Source organism: Panthera pardus, unplaced genomic scaffold (assembly GCF_024362965.1).
Source record: "Panthera pardus isolate Hobbes unplaced genomic scaffold, ASM2436296v1 HiC_scaffold_2, whole genome shotgun sequence".
In the NCBI taxonomy this organism is placed as follows: domain Eukaryota; kingdom Metazoa; phylum Chordata; class Mammalia; order Carnivora; family Felidae; genus Panthera; species Panthera pardus.
Genome location: NW_026526765.1, coordinates 11,219,047 through 11,237,564, shown reverse-complemented (window position 1 = coordinate 11,237,564; position 18,518 = coordinate 11,219,047). Strand labels below are relative to the sequence as shown.

General features: G+C 40.3%; 1 protein-coding gene across 2 annotated transcripts in view; it reads left to right on the top strand.

Moving 5' to 3' along the window:
• The window catches only part of DNAH5 (dynein axonemal heavy chain 5), a 283,307-nt gene that overhangs the window by 78,023 nt on the left and 186,766 nt on the right, over window positions 1-18,518 (top strand). For both annotated transcript variants that reach the window (XM_053906889.1, XM_053906888.1), the window contains exons 10-15: window positions 1,332-1,454; window positions 2,012-2,227; window positions 5,655-5,762; window positions 11,339-11,424; window positions 12,454-12,775; window positions 13,716-13,922. In XM_053906889.1, the coding sequence (XP_053762864.1) occupies window positions 1,332-1,454; window positions 2,012-2,227; window positions 5,655-5,762; window positions 11,339-11,424; window positions 12,454-12,775; window positions 13,716-13,922 (1,062 nt within the window). The remainder of the gene's footprint in view (window positions 1-1,331; window positions 1,455-2,011; window positions 2,228-5,654; window positions 5,763-11,338; window positions 11,425-12,453; window positions 12,776-13,715; window positions 13,923-18,518) is intronic.

Genomic DNA, 18,518 nt, shown 5'->3' with positions numbered 1-18,518 from the left:
AGTTCAGGTCGAGAAAGGAGGGGAATCCATGAGATTCTTGCTCCACTTCTTCCCATGTTAAAAGGACATGTGAGGGCCGTGAGGGATATTACCTGAGAAGGAGCCTCCAAAGTCAATTTGTATCATCGCTCCAGACTTCATGCATATTATCCGCAAGGCTTGTTTTTGAACCAAATTGTGAAACCATCATTTATCTAATTTTGGACTAGCTTTCATTATGGAAATTTTGAGACGGGTACAAAGGACAGAGAATTATACACCAGACCCCCAAGTCCCTGTCGCCCAGGTTCTGTCTGCACGACACCCATCTTGTTCCACACTCTCCTGCAGCCTTTGCACTGCCTGTCCCAGACATCATGCCATTCCATGCATACATAGTCATCTGGTTTTCCTTTTACATTATAAAAAAGTCATAAGAAAATTCTGAAGTTTTTTTTTGCAGTTTGGAGGAATGGATAAAATATTAGTGGTTACGGATGTCAGCTTGACTCTTTTCTCTTCTTCTCCTTTTTGACATTTCTGCTACAGCTCCTGGTGTCATGAAATGATCAGGTGGACAGTCCTTTCCATGGCACTTGGAGACTGTGAGTTACATGTTAGAGCAGCCTACCTAAGGAGACTGGGGGAACTCTCAACAGCTTTCAGACAGGGCAGTGAATTCTCTCCTGGTTGGTCAAGATGTTCATCCTGCATAAACCAGGGGGCCTGAATTGTTGATTGGCCACAGCGCTTCCAACTCTGTGATTTCACAGATGATTTTGACAGTACATGTTAGAATCGAAAAAAGACGAACAAATGGAAGTAGAGAGTAGAAGGGTGGTTGCCAGAGGCTGGGGAGTGTGGGCAACAGGGAGATGCTACAACTCTCAGTTATAAGATGAATAAATTCTGGGGAATCTAACGCACAGCATAGCTACCATAGTTAATAATACTTGTATTGTGTACTCAAAAGTTGGTAAGAGAGCAGATCTGACGTCTTTTCAACACACACACACACACAACACACACACCCACAGGGGTAAACTGTGAGGTGGTACATGTGTTTATCATGGTAATCATTTCACTCTGCATATGAATATAAAGGATCATGTTGTACACCTGAAATATAAATAATTGTTGTTTGTCATTTGTATAAAGGAGCTGGGGCAAAAAAAGAGCTGGGGCAAAAAAAGTGTTAGTGCTGGATCGTGGCTGTGATGGAAAAAAAGAAACCTAGTGTCAAGGTCACAGATTGCACACCCTGAGAGGTAGAGGAGTCAAGGACCCTCCAGTTCAGTTTACGAGTGATGGCTGTTTTATGTACTTAGCACCATTTTATTGGGAAATTCCAGGTGACGAATCAGATGATATCTGCATGTAAAGCCTACATTACCAACAACGGAACTGCGTCCATCTGGAGCCAGCCGCAAGATGTTGTTGTGGAAAAGATACTATCTGCAATTAAACTCAAGCAGGTAACGGTCAGCTTAATAACACGTTTAGATAATATTTTATTATTTTTATGTGGTTTTTGCTGATGCATCTTAAATCATGTAGCAGTTATCATTGTTGATTGCTGAGAAGTAATTCTTTTTGTAAAAGAGTAATTCTTTATTGTGAAGAAAATTGAATGTTGATAAATCTGCTCTCAAAGTCTATGCACTTGTTCTGCTGTTTTGGGGCCCTGTGATGTCCTGATGCCACACTCAGTCCCAGAAATGCAAAGATGAGGTAGTTTCTTTAGTTTCTTGAGGATGAATTGGGAGTTAGACACCGAGTTAGGCTAATGCTGACACAGTGGGATCAAGTGGAAAGGCTGTGCCTTTGAGTTGCCTCATGAATAATTAGTAATTTGCTAGATTGGGAGTTAGGAAATGATGACATTGCCAGCTGAAGAATGGGCACACGCAAAGGCATGACACTGACAGGGTTTGAAGTTCCACCCTGAATTTACAGCTTCTTCCACGTGAGAGAATAAGGTTGATAACCTGGGGTATGTTCCCTCTCTAATATTTTGGTTTTTAATTTTAAGGAATACCAGCGCTGCTTTCACAAGACAAAACAAAAGCTTAAACAAGATCCAAATGAGAAACAATTTGAATTTAGTGAGATGTATATTTTTGGAAAATTTGAAACTTTCCACCGACGTCTTGCCAAGATAATAGATATCTTTACAACCTTCAGGACATACTCAGTCCTGCAAGATTCTAAAATTGAGGGGCTGGAAGACATGGTCACTAAATACCAGGTCTGTACTTCATTTTTGTTTAAAGATTTTATTTTTTTTTAAGTAACGTCTATACCCAATGTGGGACTTGAACTCACAACCCCAAGATCAAGAGTTGCACGCTCCACTGACGGAGCCAGCTAGGCGCCCCCGAGGTTCTGTCCTTTAAAACTAAATTTCCTACCTTTTCTGTAACTAAAACTTTAATATCTCGTACAAGTATTTATATTTAGAATGATTCAAATAATCTGTAATGTTAGATGTAAGCTCATGACCCTTGAACAATAAAGAAATTAAATCTATTTGAGAATTGTGTAATGGTGCTAATATGTTCTTCTCAGGTATGTGATTATGAGAATGACTTACCAATAGTCTAAAATTAATCATCATTAGTAAGAGCATTTTCATTAGCACAAGAAAAATGTTTAAATATAACGTATTATTTCATTTATTCGTGCAAGAAATATTTAATGAAACATATACTATGCTTCAGGCACTAACTGACACTGAGTTCTGGGTGCATCTGATTATGGCTGCATTTAATCTTTTTATTTGGACCTATGTTAGCAAAATAAAAGGGACGTATTTTAGCGAAATAAAAGATTTTAATTTAGCCCAACAGTTTCTTTTTTTTTTAATTTTTTTTTAATGTTTATTTATTTTTGAGACAGAGAGAGACAGAGCATGAACGGGGGAGGGGCAGAGAGAGGGAGACACAGAATCTGAAACAGGCTCCAGGCTGGCAGCACAGAGCCCGACGCGGGGCTCGAACTCACGGGCCGCGAGATCATGACCTGAGCCGAAGTCGGACGCTTAACCGACTGAGCCACCCAGGCGCACCTAGCCCAACAGTTTCTAATTATTTTGATTTTTAACTGCTTTATCTTGTAAGGGTAGGTGTGTAACTAATCTTAGTTTTTAAAGCAGGCACAGCGATCTAATAATGTTTTGAAGAGTTTTGAAAAACAATTTCCAAACAAAATGGGTTTTGAATTCTTAGTCTTGATATAGTTAAGTTTTTCTTGTTTGGGGACAGTGATATTAAAAGCTAATTTTTTTTTTTTTTTTTTGTACTTGAATTTGAAAAGAATCGTAAAATCTACTGCCACACGTTAGTTTTTGTATTCTAACAGTTTAGTCTAATATAAGGAATCTTTTTCATTTCCTGAGTAGACCAGATTTTAGGAGAGTAAGAGAAAAGACCTTTTTTATATAGCAGGAAACATTTTAGGTGGGTTGGGTGTTATCTGCAGGGTAGATAATCTATATCTGAAACCGACAGTTTTGCAAGACAAAGACCGAATATATTCATTTACTTTTCAGCTTGGAATTTATTTATTTTCTATTCTTAATGAAAAAATAACTTTGGAGCATATGTCAAAGTTTATTTTTGAAGGAGAAGTTGAGCTATACATCTAAATGCAGATAAAGACTGTTCTAACCTGATAAAAATACTGGGAAGAGAAATCTAAAAATCTAACGTGAAATACTGATTAAAATGGATGTACCAGAGGATAGTGAGCTAAAATGTAGATGGTGCATGAAAGCATCTAGTGAGGTTTTTGTGTGTTAGTACCAGTTTAGAAGCTCAAAATGGTGACCATGGAAGTGAAACTGAGGTTCCTTGTGTAGCTGTCAAGGTCCTGTCCACCCCTCCTGTCTCCTCATCTGCTTCTCTTCTCCTTTGATGTTCTCTGGACGCAGGTCATTTCAGTTCAGTCCACCTTGGGGCTTATAGAGCTTTTTTTTCCTGGAAAGTTCTGCCTCTGGACCATCACATGGCTACTCTTTCTTGGCCTGTAGATCTTCATTTAAATGACCCTTTTGGTTAGGTTTTCCTTGATCTCTGTTCTTCTCAAGCACTCAATGTCACATTACTCATTTTTTCACTGTGTGAAATTATCCTGTCCATTTACTTGTGCTTTACATAGATTCTGACCCCGTCCCGCACCGAGGCTGGACGTTCTTTGAGGGCAGGGACATTTGTTTTTTCAGCTCCTTCCTGGGTTTTCAGAGTTCACTAGCCTGTAATAGGTGCACAATAAATACCCGTCAAGTAAATGGTTTACTAGGTTGAGTTGGATTAGTTGGTTGAAGGTCATGATTAATGTTTGTCAGCTTAATACTCTTAAGTGACCATTAAATCCAAACATAGAATTTTCTAAGGACCCCAAATCTTTGTTTCTTTGTTTGTTTGTTTGTTTGTTTCTTTCTTGCCACATTAAAATGTAGTAATGCAGCTTTTCAATGCTCATAACATGATGGATGGCACCATATGCATATAGTGTCTACATAGAGCTAATTTTGTAGTTATACAGCATGAAAGAGTAGGTTGTTTTAGTTAGTAAACTTGATTCAAGGAGTTCTGCATTTTATACACTTGTCTATTGAGAGATGTGAATTGATGTTTAAATGGAAATGACTTTGAAGAGGAGGTGATGGAAGGAGGCCCAACTTTCTTCATAAAAATTATATGCCTGTGTCAACAATGTGGGCACCTGAGTTTGAGAATGGCTTAGTACCTGGTTAAGAACGATCATAGAGCATTATAGCTCATTATTCTGAGCAAACAAACCTTAGGATAATAGTATTCTCAAGGAGACGAGTTGCCTGATTTGTACTTTCATAGTCACAGACTGTAGCTTTGCAGGGTAGGAGGAAGCAGTTAATTCTGGAGATTCTTGAAATGGCAGATTGCGGTTTGATGTTTTATTTAAGACATGTGAGGCTTAGAAGGTAGTTTTTCATCTGTAGATGCTACAACTATTTTCTTCCTAGGTTGGTTGTGTTCTGTTACGGCTATTTATTTTCTGAGAAGACTTAAACTTTTCAGTGAAAAACGTTTTAATAATTCTACTCTGGACTTTTTAAAAAAATTCAGATATCATTAGTAAGAAATTAAAAAGGAATTTTCTTTAATGTTTATACTGATTTTTGAGAGAGAGAGAGAGCGCGCGCGTGCGCGCACAAGCGGGGGAGGGGCAGAGAGAGAGAGAGAGAGAGAGAGAGAGAGAGAGACAGAATTCAAAGCAGGCTCCAGGCTCTGAGCTCTCAGCACAGAGCCAGACGTGGGGCTCGAACTTACAAGCCATGAGATCATGACCTGAACTGAAGTCAGACGCTCAACTGACTGAGCCACCCAGGCACCCCAGAGAAATTTTTAGAGAAAACACCTCTCCTGCTTTTCAGCTATGGTTTTATTTTATATTTTTCTTCAGGAATATGTAAAACCTCATGAAAATGCTTTCTAAGTGATTTCTCTGAATGCACTTGGCAAGATTCTATTGCCCCTGATAAGCATTAAGCCATGTGAATAATTAAAGAAATAAGGCTCCTTTTAAGTTGATTTTTGAAAGATGATTATACAGGTTCTACATTTAAAGGTCCTATTTAATTGAGTATTGTGAGAATGTTGAGACAATGTCTTATTTCTTTCATAACATTTCAGAGTATTGTTGCCACCATAAAGAAAAAGGAATATAATTTCTTAGACCAGAGGAAAATGGATTTTGACCAGGATTATGAAGAGTTTTGCAAGCAGACTAATGACCTTCATGTAAGTTGTATAATAAAATTCCTGTTGACAGCCGTGTGTTTATTTTTTCCCTTCTGTATGATGCTGTTGCTAATCATTAACCATTCAGAAGGGAGAGGCGGCTTCATCATAGAGGTGACCGATCGCAACCTCGGCCTGCATTTTGTGATTTCACATTAATAATTGAAGGCTCTTTTTCATGGATTAAAGGGTCATAAATATAGCTTTGGATAATGATCTGTAATCATACTTTTTCATGCCTTCCATCTTAGTTCTTAGAAAATTAACTTTCATCTCCTGTTGAAATGTGGAGTTATTAGAATATAGAAATTTGTTTCTGTTTGTTTGTTACTTTATAGCAATGATTACGACCAACTGTCTGCCAGATTGCAAAGCCAGGGTTGCAGCTGGCTTTAGAAACAGTGGTGCCAGGACCCACTCAGCACCTGGACCCCTCTTGGTCTGCAGCCCACTTCTCTCTTCCTTTCCCCTCCCCTCCCGCCCCCGCACTGACCAGCCATCTTGACTTCCAGCCCATATGGGGGGTCTGGGTCTCTTGGAGCGGGGGGAGCGGGCTGTGAGTGTTATCAGAGAAGAATCAAGGAGGGTGAGGGGGAGATGACCCCATCGGTGTCTACCGAAGTTTCATATTCAGACTTCTTTTCATCCTAGTGAAGTCCGAAGTGTATGCCTTTCTGATTTGAAAAGGAAAATGACCATTCTGTTACTTCTTTCCCAAAAGTTCTGTTTCGAAGTCAATTCGTGCATTTCAAGGAAAAAGAGCTCTGAAGGGTGGGTCCAATGGTAAAAAGGAATCCTAACAAAATGAGCTAATTCCATATGTTGGGTACTGTCCTGAGCACTTTATGGGTGTTAATCATCTGATCATCACAGGGATAACAACTGGGAGAGTCGGGATTAAATCCAGGCATTCTGGCTCTAGCAGTCAAGTTTGTTTTTTTTTTTTAAATTTTTTTTTCAACGTTTTTTATTTATTTTTGGGACAGAGAGAGAGCATGAACGGGGGAGGGTCAGAGAGAGAGGGAGACACAGAATCGGAAACAGGCTCCAGGCTCCGAGCCATCAGCCCAGAGCCTGACGCGGGGCTCGAACTCCTGGACCGCGAGATCGTCGCGGGGCTCGAACTCACGGACCGCGAGATCGTGACCTGGCTGAAGTCGGACGCTTAACCGACTGCGCCACCCAGGCGCCCCTAGCAGTCAAGTTTTTAACTATTACGCGAGAATAAATGTTTCGGTTGATGGGAAGATATAGTGCCTGTGGTAATTTATGCAGTGACCTTGTTTGGGGGCCAGCTAGGCATGAGGCCGATGGGAAGCGATGGGCAGTGGTGGCGCTGATTCCCTGCTGCAGCTTCCCTTCCCAGTGGTTTCAGATCACACGGCGCTTTAGTAGCTTGTGTGGGGGTGGACAGAAGCGGACGGTGAACACCCCGAGGGCGGGGCTTGCGTCCGTTCCCCTTTGTGTCTCCAGGGCGCCTTACCTAACTGCAGAGAGCGGAAGGAATGTTTGCCAAATTAGTGCGTGGGTAAGCAATTCCTAAGAACTCGATTTACTGCAATTAAACCAGCATCTACTGTGTATCAATTAACAACTATGCTTCGTTGCTGTGGGTTATAAAGGCAGAAGTAAATCAAGTAGATTTGCCCTCAGAGCTCACAGCCAGCGGCAGACGTGTGATATGGTTGAAATACAAGCACATATATGTTAGAATAATGAGTACCTTATTTAAGGAAGGGCAAAGAGTGGCTAAAATGACCAACTCTAAAAATGTAATATTCCGATACCGTGCCCGGAAGTGAGGATTCAAAGATAAAAAGACATATTCCAAAGAAGTCCCAGGGCAACTTACAGGACAGGCCTGGAACACAGGTAGGATTTGATAATTGCGGCGACCCGTGAGGGTAGGACGTGAGCCTAGGAGAATACCCCTGTCTTCTGCTTGGCTGGGACTGGTGGAGCTTCAGAGAGGAGGCTTTGGAGAGGAGGCTGATGCTAGAACAGACATGGGTGGGGGACACCAGAGGAGTGGGGAAACCTTTTCAAGACTGTGCTTACTTTATATAATACCAAGAATATAATTTTATAAATGCCCTACAGGCTGGCTTTAAAGCATTAGTTGTAGATTACTAGTGCCTATTCTCATAATTTTTTTTTAATTCAACACTATTGTTTATCTCATCTTACACCTCAGACCCACGTGGTCTACTTGTTTCTTTGGTTGAATGACCAATTTTTCCTTTGACTTCTTTGTCTCTTTCTATTGTTTTAAAAGATTTATTTATTTATTATTTATTTTTATAATTGCTCGTGTATTTGCCTTTATTGAGATCTTTATTTCTCCATATGGTTTCAAGGTACATATATTTTTTTAACATGCCAAGATTAAGATTTTTAAAAAAAATATAATTTATTGTCAAGTTAGCTAACATACAGTATATACAGTGTGTTCTTGGCTTCGGGAATAGATTCCTATGATTCATCACTTACGACACCCGGTGCTCATCCCAACAAGTTCCCTCCTCAGTGCCCATCACCCATTTCCACTCCCCGCCCCCACCATCAACCCTCAGTTTGTTCTCTTATGGTTTGCCAAGATTTTTATTTTTAAGTAATCTCTACACCCAATGTGGGGCTCGAACTCACAGCTCTGAGATCAAGAGTCACATGCTCTACTGACTAAGCCAGCCAGGTGCCCCTCCATTCTCTTTTTCTTAACCAGCCCCTTTCTTCTTAATTTATTATTATTATTTTTTAATTTTAATTTTTTTATTTGAGAGAGAGAGAGAGAGAGAATGTGAGCAGGGGAGAGGGGCAGAGGGGGAGAGAGAGAATCCCAAGCAGACTCCATGCTCAGTGTGGAGCCTGATGAGGGGCTTGATCCCATGATCCTGGGATCATGACTGGAGCCAAAATCAAGAGTCAGACACTCAACTGACTGAAGCACTCAGGAGACCCTGCCTTTCTCCTTTAAATTACTCACCCACTCTCACTGAATTCAGCTCTTGTCTCTATAAAATCAGGATGAAAATACTGACTTTCCTACAGCTCTGGTTAGAGTCGGGGACAGAGGTGATGAGCCTTGGAGATAAGAGATAGAGGGGACCAGTAACTGGTGTCTCCAAGATAAAGACTGGAGGGCATGGGTGGTGGTGGGGGGGGGGGTGGCAGTACATGAGTGATTTTGATCAGGGTTGTGTCCAGGGGATCAGAGCCTGGAATCCTGGGTTCATGCTGGTGTTAACAGGTCAGAGAGCGAATGCCTTGGAACCAGGTGAGCCATTAGAAGTCTGGCAGGCAGAGCCTAGCAGGCAGAGGAAGGCAGTATTTAGCAAAGGACCAGCTGTTGAGATGTCAAGCTGAGGCAAGAGAAGACTGAGAAGGACCTGAGAGCCCAGAACTTGTAAGAGGACTAGTATGAAGATTCCATGGCCAGATTCCATAAGACTCACAGAATGGGCCTAAGGAAGAGAGAAAAGAAGACTAATTCAAGGTCTTAAATATTCATAAAGAGCTTAGCATAGGCCTTTGTGAAGCCACAGGGTAGGAAAGCAAGGAAAACCAGGTGCAAATGTTAGGGCTCAGTAAAGCTGCTGTCTGTAGTTCTAGGGAGGTAATGGAGGCATTGCAAATATTCTGGTTGTGCATGGTTTATACACAGTTGTTTTTTTTTTTTTTTTTTTTTTTTAATGTAGTGACAACATTTGAACGTTTATTTAGTTAGGCTAACTGTACTATTTAGTGCAGGACAATTTCTCAATCCTAAGATGTGGTTTTTGCAGAAGAAATAGCGCCATTTAATATACGTGTAGTATATAACATATGTAAAATGGTATATGTGTGTGTGTATATATATGTATATATGTATGTATTTATATATATGTATATATGTATGTGTGTGTATATATATATATATATATATATATATATATATATACACACACATATATATATATAGTTTTAGTAGGAGTAGTGAGAAGTATTGAGAGCAAGAATGTATTGTGATAGGTGTAGTGATCCTTCAGCTTTGGGACTTTGCTGAATGGGGTAGGGAGCCCCCCCAGGTAGCAATGTTTCTTTAAGTGTTCAGTGTTTCCAGTGGTGTCCTGGATATTTCCATCTGGTCTTGCCAAATGATTTGTGTACAGTCAAGCTCATCTTGGTACTAATTCTCAGTGCATATGCAACTGGCTTCCCAGTTTTGTGTAAGTTAATGATCCCTTTAGAATTGTAGAGGCTCAAAATTTTCGTCTGGTAAAATTGAGAAGAATTGGTTGCACCTTTACCTTGAAGCATGAGATAGAAAATAATGAAATATTTTTTTTGTCTTTAATGAACTCAATTTAGATTGTAATGACAACTGTACTAAATCTTAGAATGACCAAGAATAAATCATGTGCTTCATTTTTTGGTGCGATTTTTTTTTTTTTTTTTTTACATAAAATTGTACGATAGTGTAAGATATGTGAGGTTCTCAGGACAACTCATCATGAAAATCATTTTGGAAAATCGATCTGAGGGCTTAATGAAAGAGGTATTTCTTCAAAGTTTGGTATTTAAGTCATTCCTTTTGAAATTCTTAGGAATTACTTACTAATCTCTTTTTCCGTAGTGGTTTTATGTTCCTGGGCTCTGGAAGTGTTTCTACAGAGTAGTTTGGCATTTCTTCTGCTGGGGCCCCAGTGGGTTCGCTATTGCAGACTAGCTGTTATATTAATTTCTTGGGTTAGACACTGCCCCTCCCCCACCCCCCATCTCATGTGTAGTTTAAACTCAGATGCCTCTTTTAGGTGTGGTGCAGACATAGGATTTCATTTGCTCTAGGGCAGGGATCAGCAAACTATGCCCAAGGGCCAAACCCTCCCTGCATCTTTGCTTATGGATTGTTTATGGCTGCCTCTGCATATGGTGATAGGTGAGTGGTTGTGAAAGAGACCTATGCCCCACAAAGCTGAAAAAAGTTACTGTCTGGCCCTTTACAGAGGAGGTGCGGGATCCTGATTCAGGGGGCCTGGTTCATCCATTCATGACTCTGGGCAGATGGCAAGCCCCCATGCTGCTTTCCCTCCTTGTGGACAGAATTATTGCTGCATTTCAAGGGCTGTGGCTTTCCACAGCGATCTGTTGAGAGTGTTAGGACCCCACAGCTTCTCTACCCACATTGAGATAAAACCCCACTTCCTGCCCCCCAGGCCCTGTATCTGACCCAAGCCTGACTTCGTGCCAGCTCCTGTGATTGCCCTGGCTTTCAAGACCCTCTTTGTTATGGCTTCTGGGCATTTATCTTTCAAGCTCAGGGGAGGACTAAATTTTCTGTTATGCTTTTTCCTATATTATATGTGCTCGTAGAGAATGGGGAACTCTTCTGTCTTGTTGCTAAACAGGACTTTTAAAAATCAATAATATTATAATAACTTATGGTGACAGCCGGTGGGCCACACCTATGTGGTGAGTGCTGGTTCAATCAACATGTTGTACATCTGAAACTAAAGAATGTGTACTCTAAAAAAATTAAAGGAAAGAGGACTTTTCCAATGAGAATTCACTGTTTACAATCAGACTTTACTCTATTTCAGAACGACTTGCAGAAGTTCATGGATGTTACATTTGAAAAGATTCAGAACACAAATCAAGCTCTAAGTATGTTAAAGAAATTTGAAAGGTAAAAATTTGAAACAGATTCTATTCTGTCTTCTAAAACTGGGGCCATATGAACACAGTTTAGCTTATTTTGTTATTATTAATTAAAATCCTTTCTCGACAGTCTGCATAACAAGGTCAGAGTTTTTAAGTTCTTCAGATGTTAAGAGTTTGTTTTATTTCCTGTTAGCTTTGAACTACCATGAGATTGTCTATCATAATATTACTTAATGTTTAAGTAATTAAAAAAAATTCTTACCAGGTTAATGGTTTTGCTTAGATTTTAAGGATTTATACTATTTTTTTTTTTTTTTTAAGTAAACTCTATGCCCAATGTGGGGCTTGAACTTGTGACCCTGAGATCAAGAGTCACATGCTCTACTGAGCCAGTCAGGCATCCCAATACTATTATTTAAAGCCACTTTATTGAGATAATGGATGGATTGATACTATTCTGATTTTTTAAATATGCCAACCAAATATCTCATTTTTTTCCATTACTGTATGTTTTTAAAAAAATGTTTATTTATTTATTTTGAGAGAGAGAGAGAGAGAGGAAAAAAAAGAGTGAGCGGGGGAGGGGCAGAGAGAGAGGGAGATAGAGAATCCCAAGCAGGCTCTGCAGTATCATTACAGAGCCTGATGTGGGGCTCGATCCCATGACCCTGGGATCATGGCCTGAGCTAAAATCAAGAGTCAGATGCTCAACTGACTGAGTCAGCTAGGGACCCCTCCTTTGCCATAGGTTTTAAAATGAACCTTTTTTTTTTTTTTTAAAGTTTATTTATTTATTTTGAGGGAGAGAGACAGAGAGAGTGTGCAAGTGGGGGAGGGGCCGAGAGAGCAAGAATCCCAAGCAGGCTCTGCACTGTCAATGCAGAGCCTGATGTGGGGGGTCAAACTCATGAACCATGAGATCATGACCTGAGCTGAGATCCAGAGACGCTCAGCTGACTGAGCCACCCAGGTGCCCCGAAAATAAATCTTAATAAAGGAGATTGCTAGGTATCTTCCCATTCATTCAAACCATTCACTTTTTGTTTTTTTTCAGGTTGAATATACCTAATCTTGGTATTGATGACAAATATCGGCGTATTCTTGAAAACTATGGGGCTGACGTCGATATGATCTCCAAGCTGTATACGAAGCAGAAATGCGATCCTCCTTTGGGTCGAGATCAGCCTCCCATTGCTGGGAAGATTTTGTGGGCCCGACAGCTCTTCCAGAGGATTCAGCAACCAATGCAGCTTTTCCAGGAGCACCCGGCTGTGCTACAGACAGCTGAAGCCAAGCCTGTGATTCGCTGTTACAACAGGGTGGCCAAAGTCCTCCTGGAGTTTGAAGTTCTCTACCACAGGGCATGGCTTCAGCAAGTGAGTCTCTACATGTGTGCCCTTCAAAGACGTCTTCGTTGCCAGGTCAAGAGGAAACCCTCTGCTAGCATTTTATTCCTGTAGAAAGTTGGATTTGTGGGTATTTCATAAGACAGGTTTGGTTGAATGTAGGTAATCAGTCAAAGAGTATAATATGTCCATGAAGAAAAATAATGATTGATTTTGAAAAAAATTATAAGGCAGGTAACAGAAGCTCATTTTTATTTAATTTACAAACTCCTAAGAGAGAAAGAAGATCCCGTTTATTGGTTCTTTTACCTAGTCGATTAGGATTTCTGACTTTTTTCGAATCCATTAACTTCCTTGATGTGTCGCTAAACATTAGTATGTCTCTGTAAAGCGAAATCTTAAATTTTCTTTGGTTATCCTAGGTTCATCAAATTGTATTTCATACCCTACTCACTCTTGTATGTCTTTGCAGACTGATGGGAAGTATCTCAGAGGATGAAATTCAGCCTTACAGGCCCCCTAAAATGCTAGCCCATTTTCCTGGTTTAGCTCTTGGTGCCTGAGCCAATAACAGAGAGGTCTCCATGGTGGTATTCATAGTTTCTTTAGATAACTAAAACTGAATTTAGTGGGTTGAATAAAACTTTTATTAGGAAGAATAATGAGTTGGGCACGACGGTATCGGGGAGCTAAACAGGTTTTGAGAAGCCTCTGCAGTGTCCACTTACCTGTTGGGTGTGAGAGGGTCATGACCCAGGCATTTTGTCAGATTGACTGCACAGCATCACTACCAAGAGCTCGAAGGCACTTTTCTGAAAGTGACCTTGGAAGAAGAGTGTCGTCTTTGGTTTGAGCAGCTCAAATCCAAGGAAGAACACTTACTGGTCATCATTCCCAGAAATGACTGAGCTAGACCCCCTGTCGAGGCACTGAAATTTCTAATAGTAAAAATGTTGATCTCTTGACACAGATTGAAGAAATTCACATAGGACTTGAGGCATCTTTATTGGTGAAGGCTCCAGGCACGGGGGAATTGTTTGTAAACTTTGACCCGCAGATATTAACCTTATTTAGAGAGACAGAGTGCATGTCACAGATGGGTCTGGAAGTGTCCCCATTGGCGGCTGCCCTGTTCCAGAAACGGGATGTATACAAAAAGAACTTCAGTAACATGAAGGTATGGTACTTTAATTTTTTCCTCTTTCTGGCTAGGCCCAGTTTGCATTAAAAAAAAAAAAAAATCTGGTGGTATGTCACTATTGAGGGATAGCAAGTGCTCAGGATGACTGAGGTGGAGATTGAGAAGGAATGTGACTGTAGGGAAGGTGGAGGCCAGCTCATCACCGATCATGTAAACCCAGGTTATAAGTCTGAAGGCACCAGGAAGACATTGCAAGAATTCAAGTGGGAGCGAAAGGCATGATAGTTTTTACGATAAAACTATCGTCAAAACTAACTGCAGGAGGAAATCAATAATGTCCATCTGAAGTAGAAGATGATTTTGAGAGATCTAAGTGGAAGTATTATCCATGCAGATAGATATGTAAGTCTGGAGTAGAGTGGAGGAGTCAAAGTGGAAGGCATAGTTTTGAGAGTTTTATTTTTATTAAATTTATTTTTAAATTTATTTTTTTATTTTTGAGAATTTTAAGAATATAGTTGGCATTTAGGGGCACCTGGCTGGCTCAGTGGGAAGAGCACGCAACTCTTGATCTTGGGGTCATGAGTTCAAGCCCCACATTTGGTGTAGAGATTAATAAAAAAAATAGATAAACTTAAAATATAGTTGGTATTCAATGTTATTGTCTTGGATGAGATCTCCAAGGAAGAGAATGTAGATAAAGTGGAGTAGAAGGCTACGGGTTGCCCCAATGTTAATGGGTCTGACAGAAGAGGACAAGTGTGCAACATGAGTAACTGGTAAGAGCAGATATTTCGGTAGGTTGGAGGACCACCTCAGATGTTGCAGAGTTATCGTGCTGAATATTTAACAGAGCTCGCAGGTTCCCACAGTTATGCTGAGAGCTTGTTTTCTTCTTCTGTTCCTTGGAGTGTAGTTCAAACAGGAAAGAAATGAGCCCACATAGACTAATAGTTATGAGAATGGATTCTAAAACCAGTTTGATCTGGATACAAATCATTATCTTTGGGCAAATTGTTTTTACCCTTTGAAGCCTCAGTTTGTTATCTATAAAATGAATAATATCTCATGGGGTTAAAGGATTAAGGTGAGAGGTAGAAGGTCTGCTGATTTGCTTTCCAGGTAGAATAAGTGATGGGCATTGAAAATAGATAAGCCGTGGATAATTGATTGAGGAAATGTATAAGTAGCTGCTAATAGAACCATCCAACATAGGCTTTTTCAAAGTGGTTTTCATGGAAATTGAAAGGATATAGAGAAATTGCAGAAAAGTATTGTATGAAGAAAGGATGATGTGGTCCATTTGGGAAATGTTGGGTTTAACAAAATTCACAAAGTCCGTTGGGTTTCTTACTTCTTTCTTGTAGTTTTTGCAGAATTATTAATTTTAATTGTGACTTTCCAAGAAGGGGGATCATGTATACAGTGGTTTCCAAGCTTATTCATCCAGGGACCACTTTTCCTTATAGAATCTCTTAGGGCTAGTAGTTCAGGGAAAACATTTGGGTAAACGTTGATCTAATGACAAACTAATATCAACATGCACATTACAAATATGATCTTAAAAACAATTGTATTTAAGAAGTACATTAAATTTACTTTCTTATAATTAATTATTATTAATACTAACATTATGAAAAAAGGTAGGCTGCAAGTACTTTTAGTCTTATTTAAAATGGTAATGTATGGGGCACCTGGGTGGCTTACTCAGTTAAGTGTCCGACTTCGGCTCAGGTCATGATCTTACGGACTGGTCCGTGAGTTCAAGCTACACATTGGGGTCTGTGCTGACAGCTCAGAGCCTGGAGCCTGCCTCAAGTTCTGTGTCTCCCTCTCTCTCTGTCCCTCCCCTGCACTCTGTCTCTCTCTCTCTCTCTCTCTCTCAAAAATAAAAGATAAACATTAAACAAATTTTATCAAATGGTAATATATGAACAGAATACTGACACAGTTCAATATTATACAACAGGTAAATTTCATTGTAGGACAGAATCCACGAGTTTGTAATCACAAGCACTCCTTCTGATAACAACTAATTAATAAATTAGGGAAATATTGATGGATCACCTCCTATATGCCAGGTACTCTTTCAGGTGCATTGGACAAAGCAGACAAAATTCTTGAAGAGAATTTTCTATAGAAACTCTTGTCCTTATATTCTAGTTGGGTAAGACTGAAAATAAGCAATGAACATTCTAAATAGATAAATTACATAGTTTATTAGAACGTGATAGGCACTATGGGAAAAAATGGAGCAGGACACAGGATAAAATGTTTGGGTGGTTTTTGGTGATGGTTTACAATATTAAGTAGGTATGCAGGACAGGCCGCATTGAGAAGATGGCATTCAAGTAATTATTTGAAGGGGATACAAAGGGCCTGAGGCTAGGGACCAGCAAGGATGACAGTAGGGCAAGAGTAGGGAAGGGATGAGAAGAATGATTAGAGATGAGATCAAAGAAGTAATGGGGACCAGACTGGGTAGATCTTTGTAGACCAACATAAGAACTTGTATTCCTGAATGAGATGGGAAGGCATGTGGCTATGTAAGCAGAGGTATTACCCAGGCTGATTTACATTTTGAAAGGGTCATTCTTGCTGCTAAATTGGGCACAGACTGTACGGGGCATTAGTGGAAGCAGGGAGACAACGGTAGACCGTTACAGTAATTTAGAGGAGAGTCATCGATAGTGGTAGCACTGCATATGGTAAACAGGTCAGATATAGGATCTCTTGAATGTGGAACAAACAAGACATCCTGATGGATTGCCTGTGGGCGGGAGAGACAGACAGAAGCCACCGTCAGCTGAGATGGAGAATGCTGTGGGCAGAGAAGGTTTTGGGGAAGAACAAACTTTCAGTTTTGGACATGTTACTTTGAAATGTCTTTTATATATTCAATTGGAGATATTGAATAGGCTTAGGCCTTGTTTGATTCTGGATTTGAGGAGTGAGATCTGGGCTGAGATGCGAATTTAGTTGTCTTTGGCATACAGATGATACCTAAAGCCATGACATTTGGTGGGATCAACGCTGGTTCCTGACTCCTTATATGCTTTGGGTCTTACATCAAGACTTGGCGTGGGGCTCCTGGGTGGCTTAGTTGGTTACGTGTCTGACTCTTGGTTTCCGCCCAGGTCACAGTCTCATGGTTTTGTGAGTTCGAGCCCTGCATCAGGCTCTGCGCTGAGCGTGGAGCCTGCTTGGGATTCTGTCTCCTCCCTCTTTCTCCGCCCTCCCCCTCTTACACTGTCTCTGTCTCTCTCAAAAATATATAGATACCTTAAAAAAAAAAAAAAAAAGATTTGGCTTATGATTCCAGCAATGGGCTGAGGCAGATTTCTTTTCTTTTTTCTTTTTTAGAATTTACATCCAAGTTAGTTAGCATATGGTGCAATCATGATTTCAGAAGTAGAAGCCAGTGACTCATCCCCTACATATAACTTCAAGTGCTCATTCCACACTTGATCTTAGCCAAAAGGCCGAGAAGCGATCAAGTGCTCATTCCAACAAGTGTCTTCTTAATGCCCCTTAACTTACCCATTTAGCCCATCCCCCCCACCCACAACCCCTCCAGCAACCCTCAGTTTGTTCTCTATATTTAGGAGTCTCTTATGGTTTGTCCCCTTCCCTGTTTTTATATTATTTTTGCCTCCCTTCCCTTATGTTGATCTGTTTTGTATCTTAAATTTCACATGAGGGAAGTCGTATGATATTTGTCTTTCTCTGATTGACTAATTTCGCTTAGCATAATTCACTCTAGTTCCATCCATGGCAAGATTTCACTCTTTTTTGGTTGCCAAGTAATATTCCATTGTGTATATATACCACATCTTCTTTATCCATTCATCTGTCAATAGACATTTGGGCTCTTTCTATACTTCCACTATTGTTGATAATGCTGCTATAAACATTGGGGTGCCTCTGCCCCTTCGAAACAGCACACCTGTATCCTTTGGATAAATACCTAGTAGTGCAATTCGTGGGTCGTAGGGTAGTTCTATTTTTAACTTTTTGAGGAACCTTCATACTGTTTTCCAGAGTGGCTGTACCAGTTTGCATTCCCCCCAGCAGTGCAAAAGAGATCCTCTTTCCACATCCTCATTGACATCTATTGTTACCTGAGTTGTTAATTAAGCCATTCTGATTGGTGTGAGGTGGTATCTCATTGTGGTTTTGATTTGTATTTCCCTGATGATGAGTGATGTGGAGCATTTTTTCATGTGCCTGTTAGCCATCTGGATGCCTTCTTTGGAAAAGTGTCTCTTCATGTCTTTTGCCCATTTCTTCACTGGATTATTTGTTTTTTGGGTGTTCAGTTTGATAAGTTCTTTATAGCTTTTGGATACTAACTCTTTATCCGATACGTCATTTGCAAATATCTTTTCCCATCCTGTTGTTTGCCTTTTAGTTTTGCTGATTGTTTCCTTCACTGTGCAGAAACTTTTTACTTTGATGAGGTCCCAATGGTTCATTTTTGCTTTTGTTTCCTTTGGGCTGAGGCAGATTTCTGGTGACCCCAGCATTTTGGGTGATGAGTATGGTCCACAGGAATTGCCCAGAGGAGCAGGAAGTGGGTGGTGCCAGCATACAAAGTTGAATGAATGAGCTTAGTGATGCACAGACTAAGTC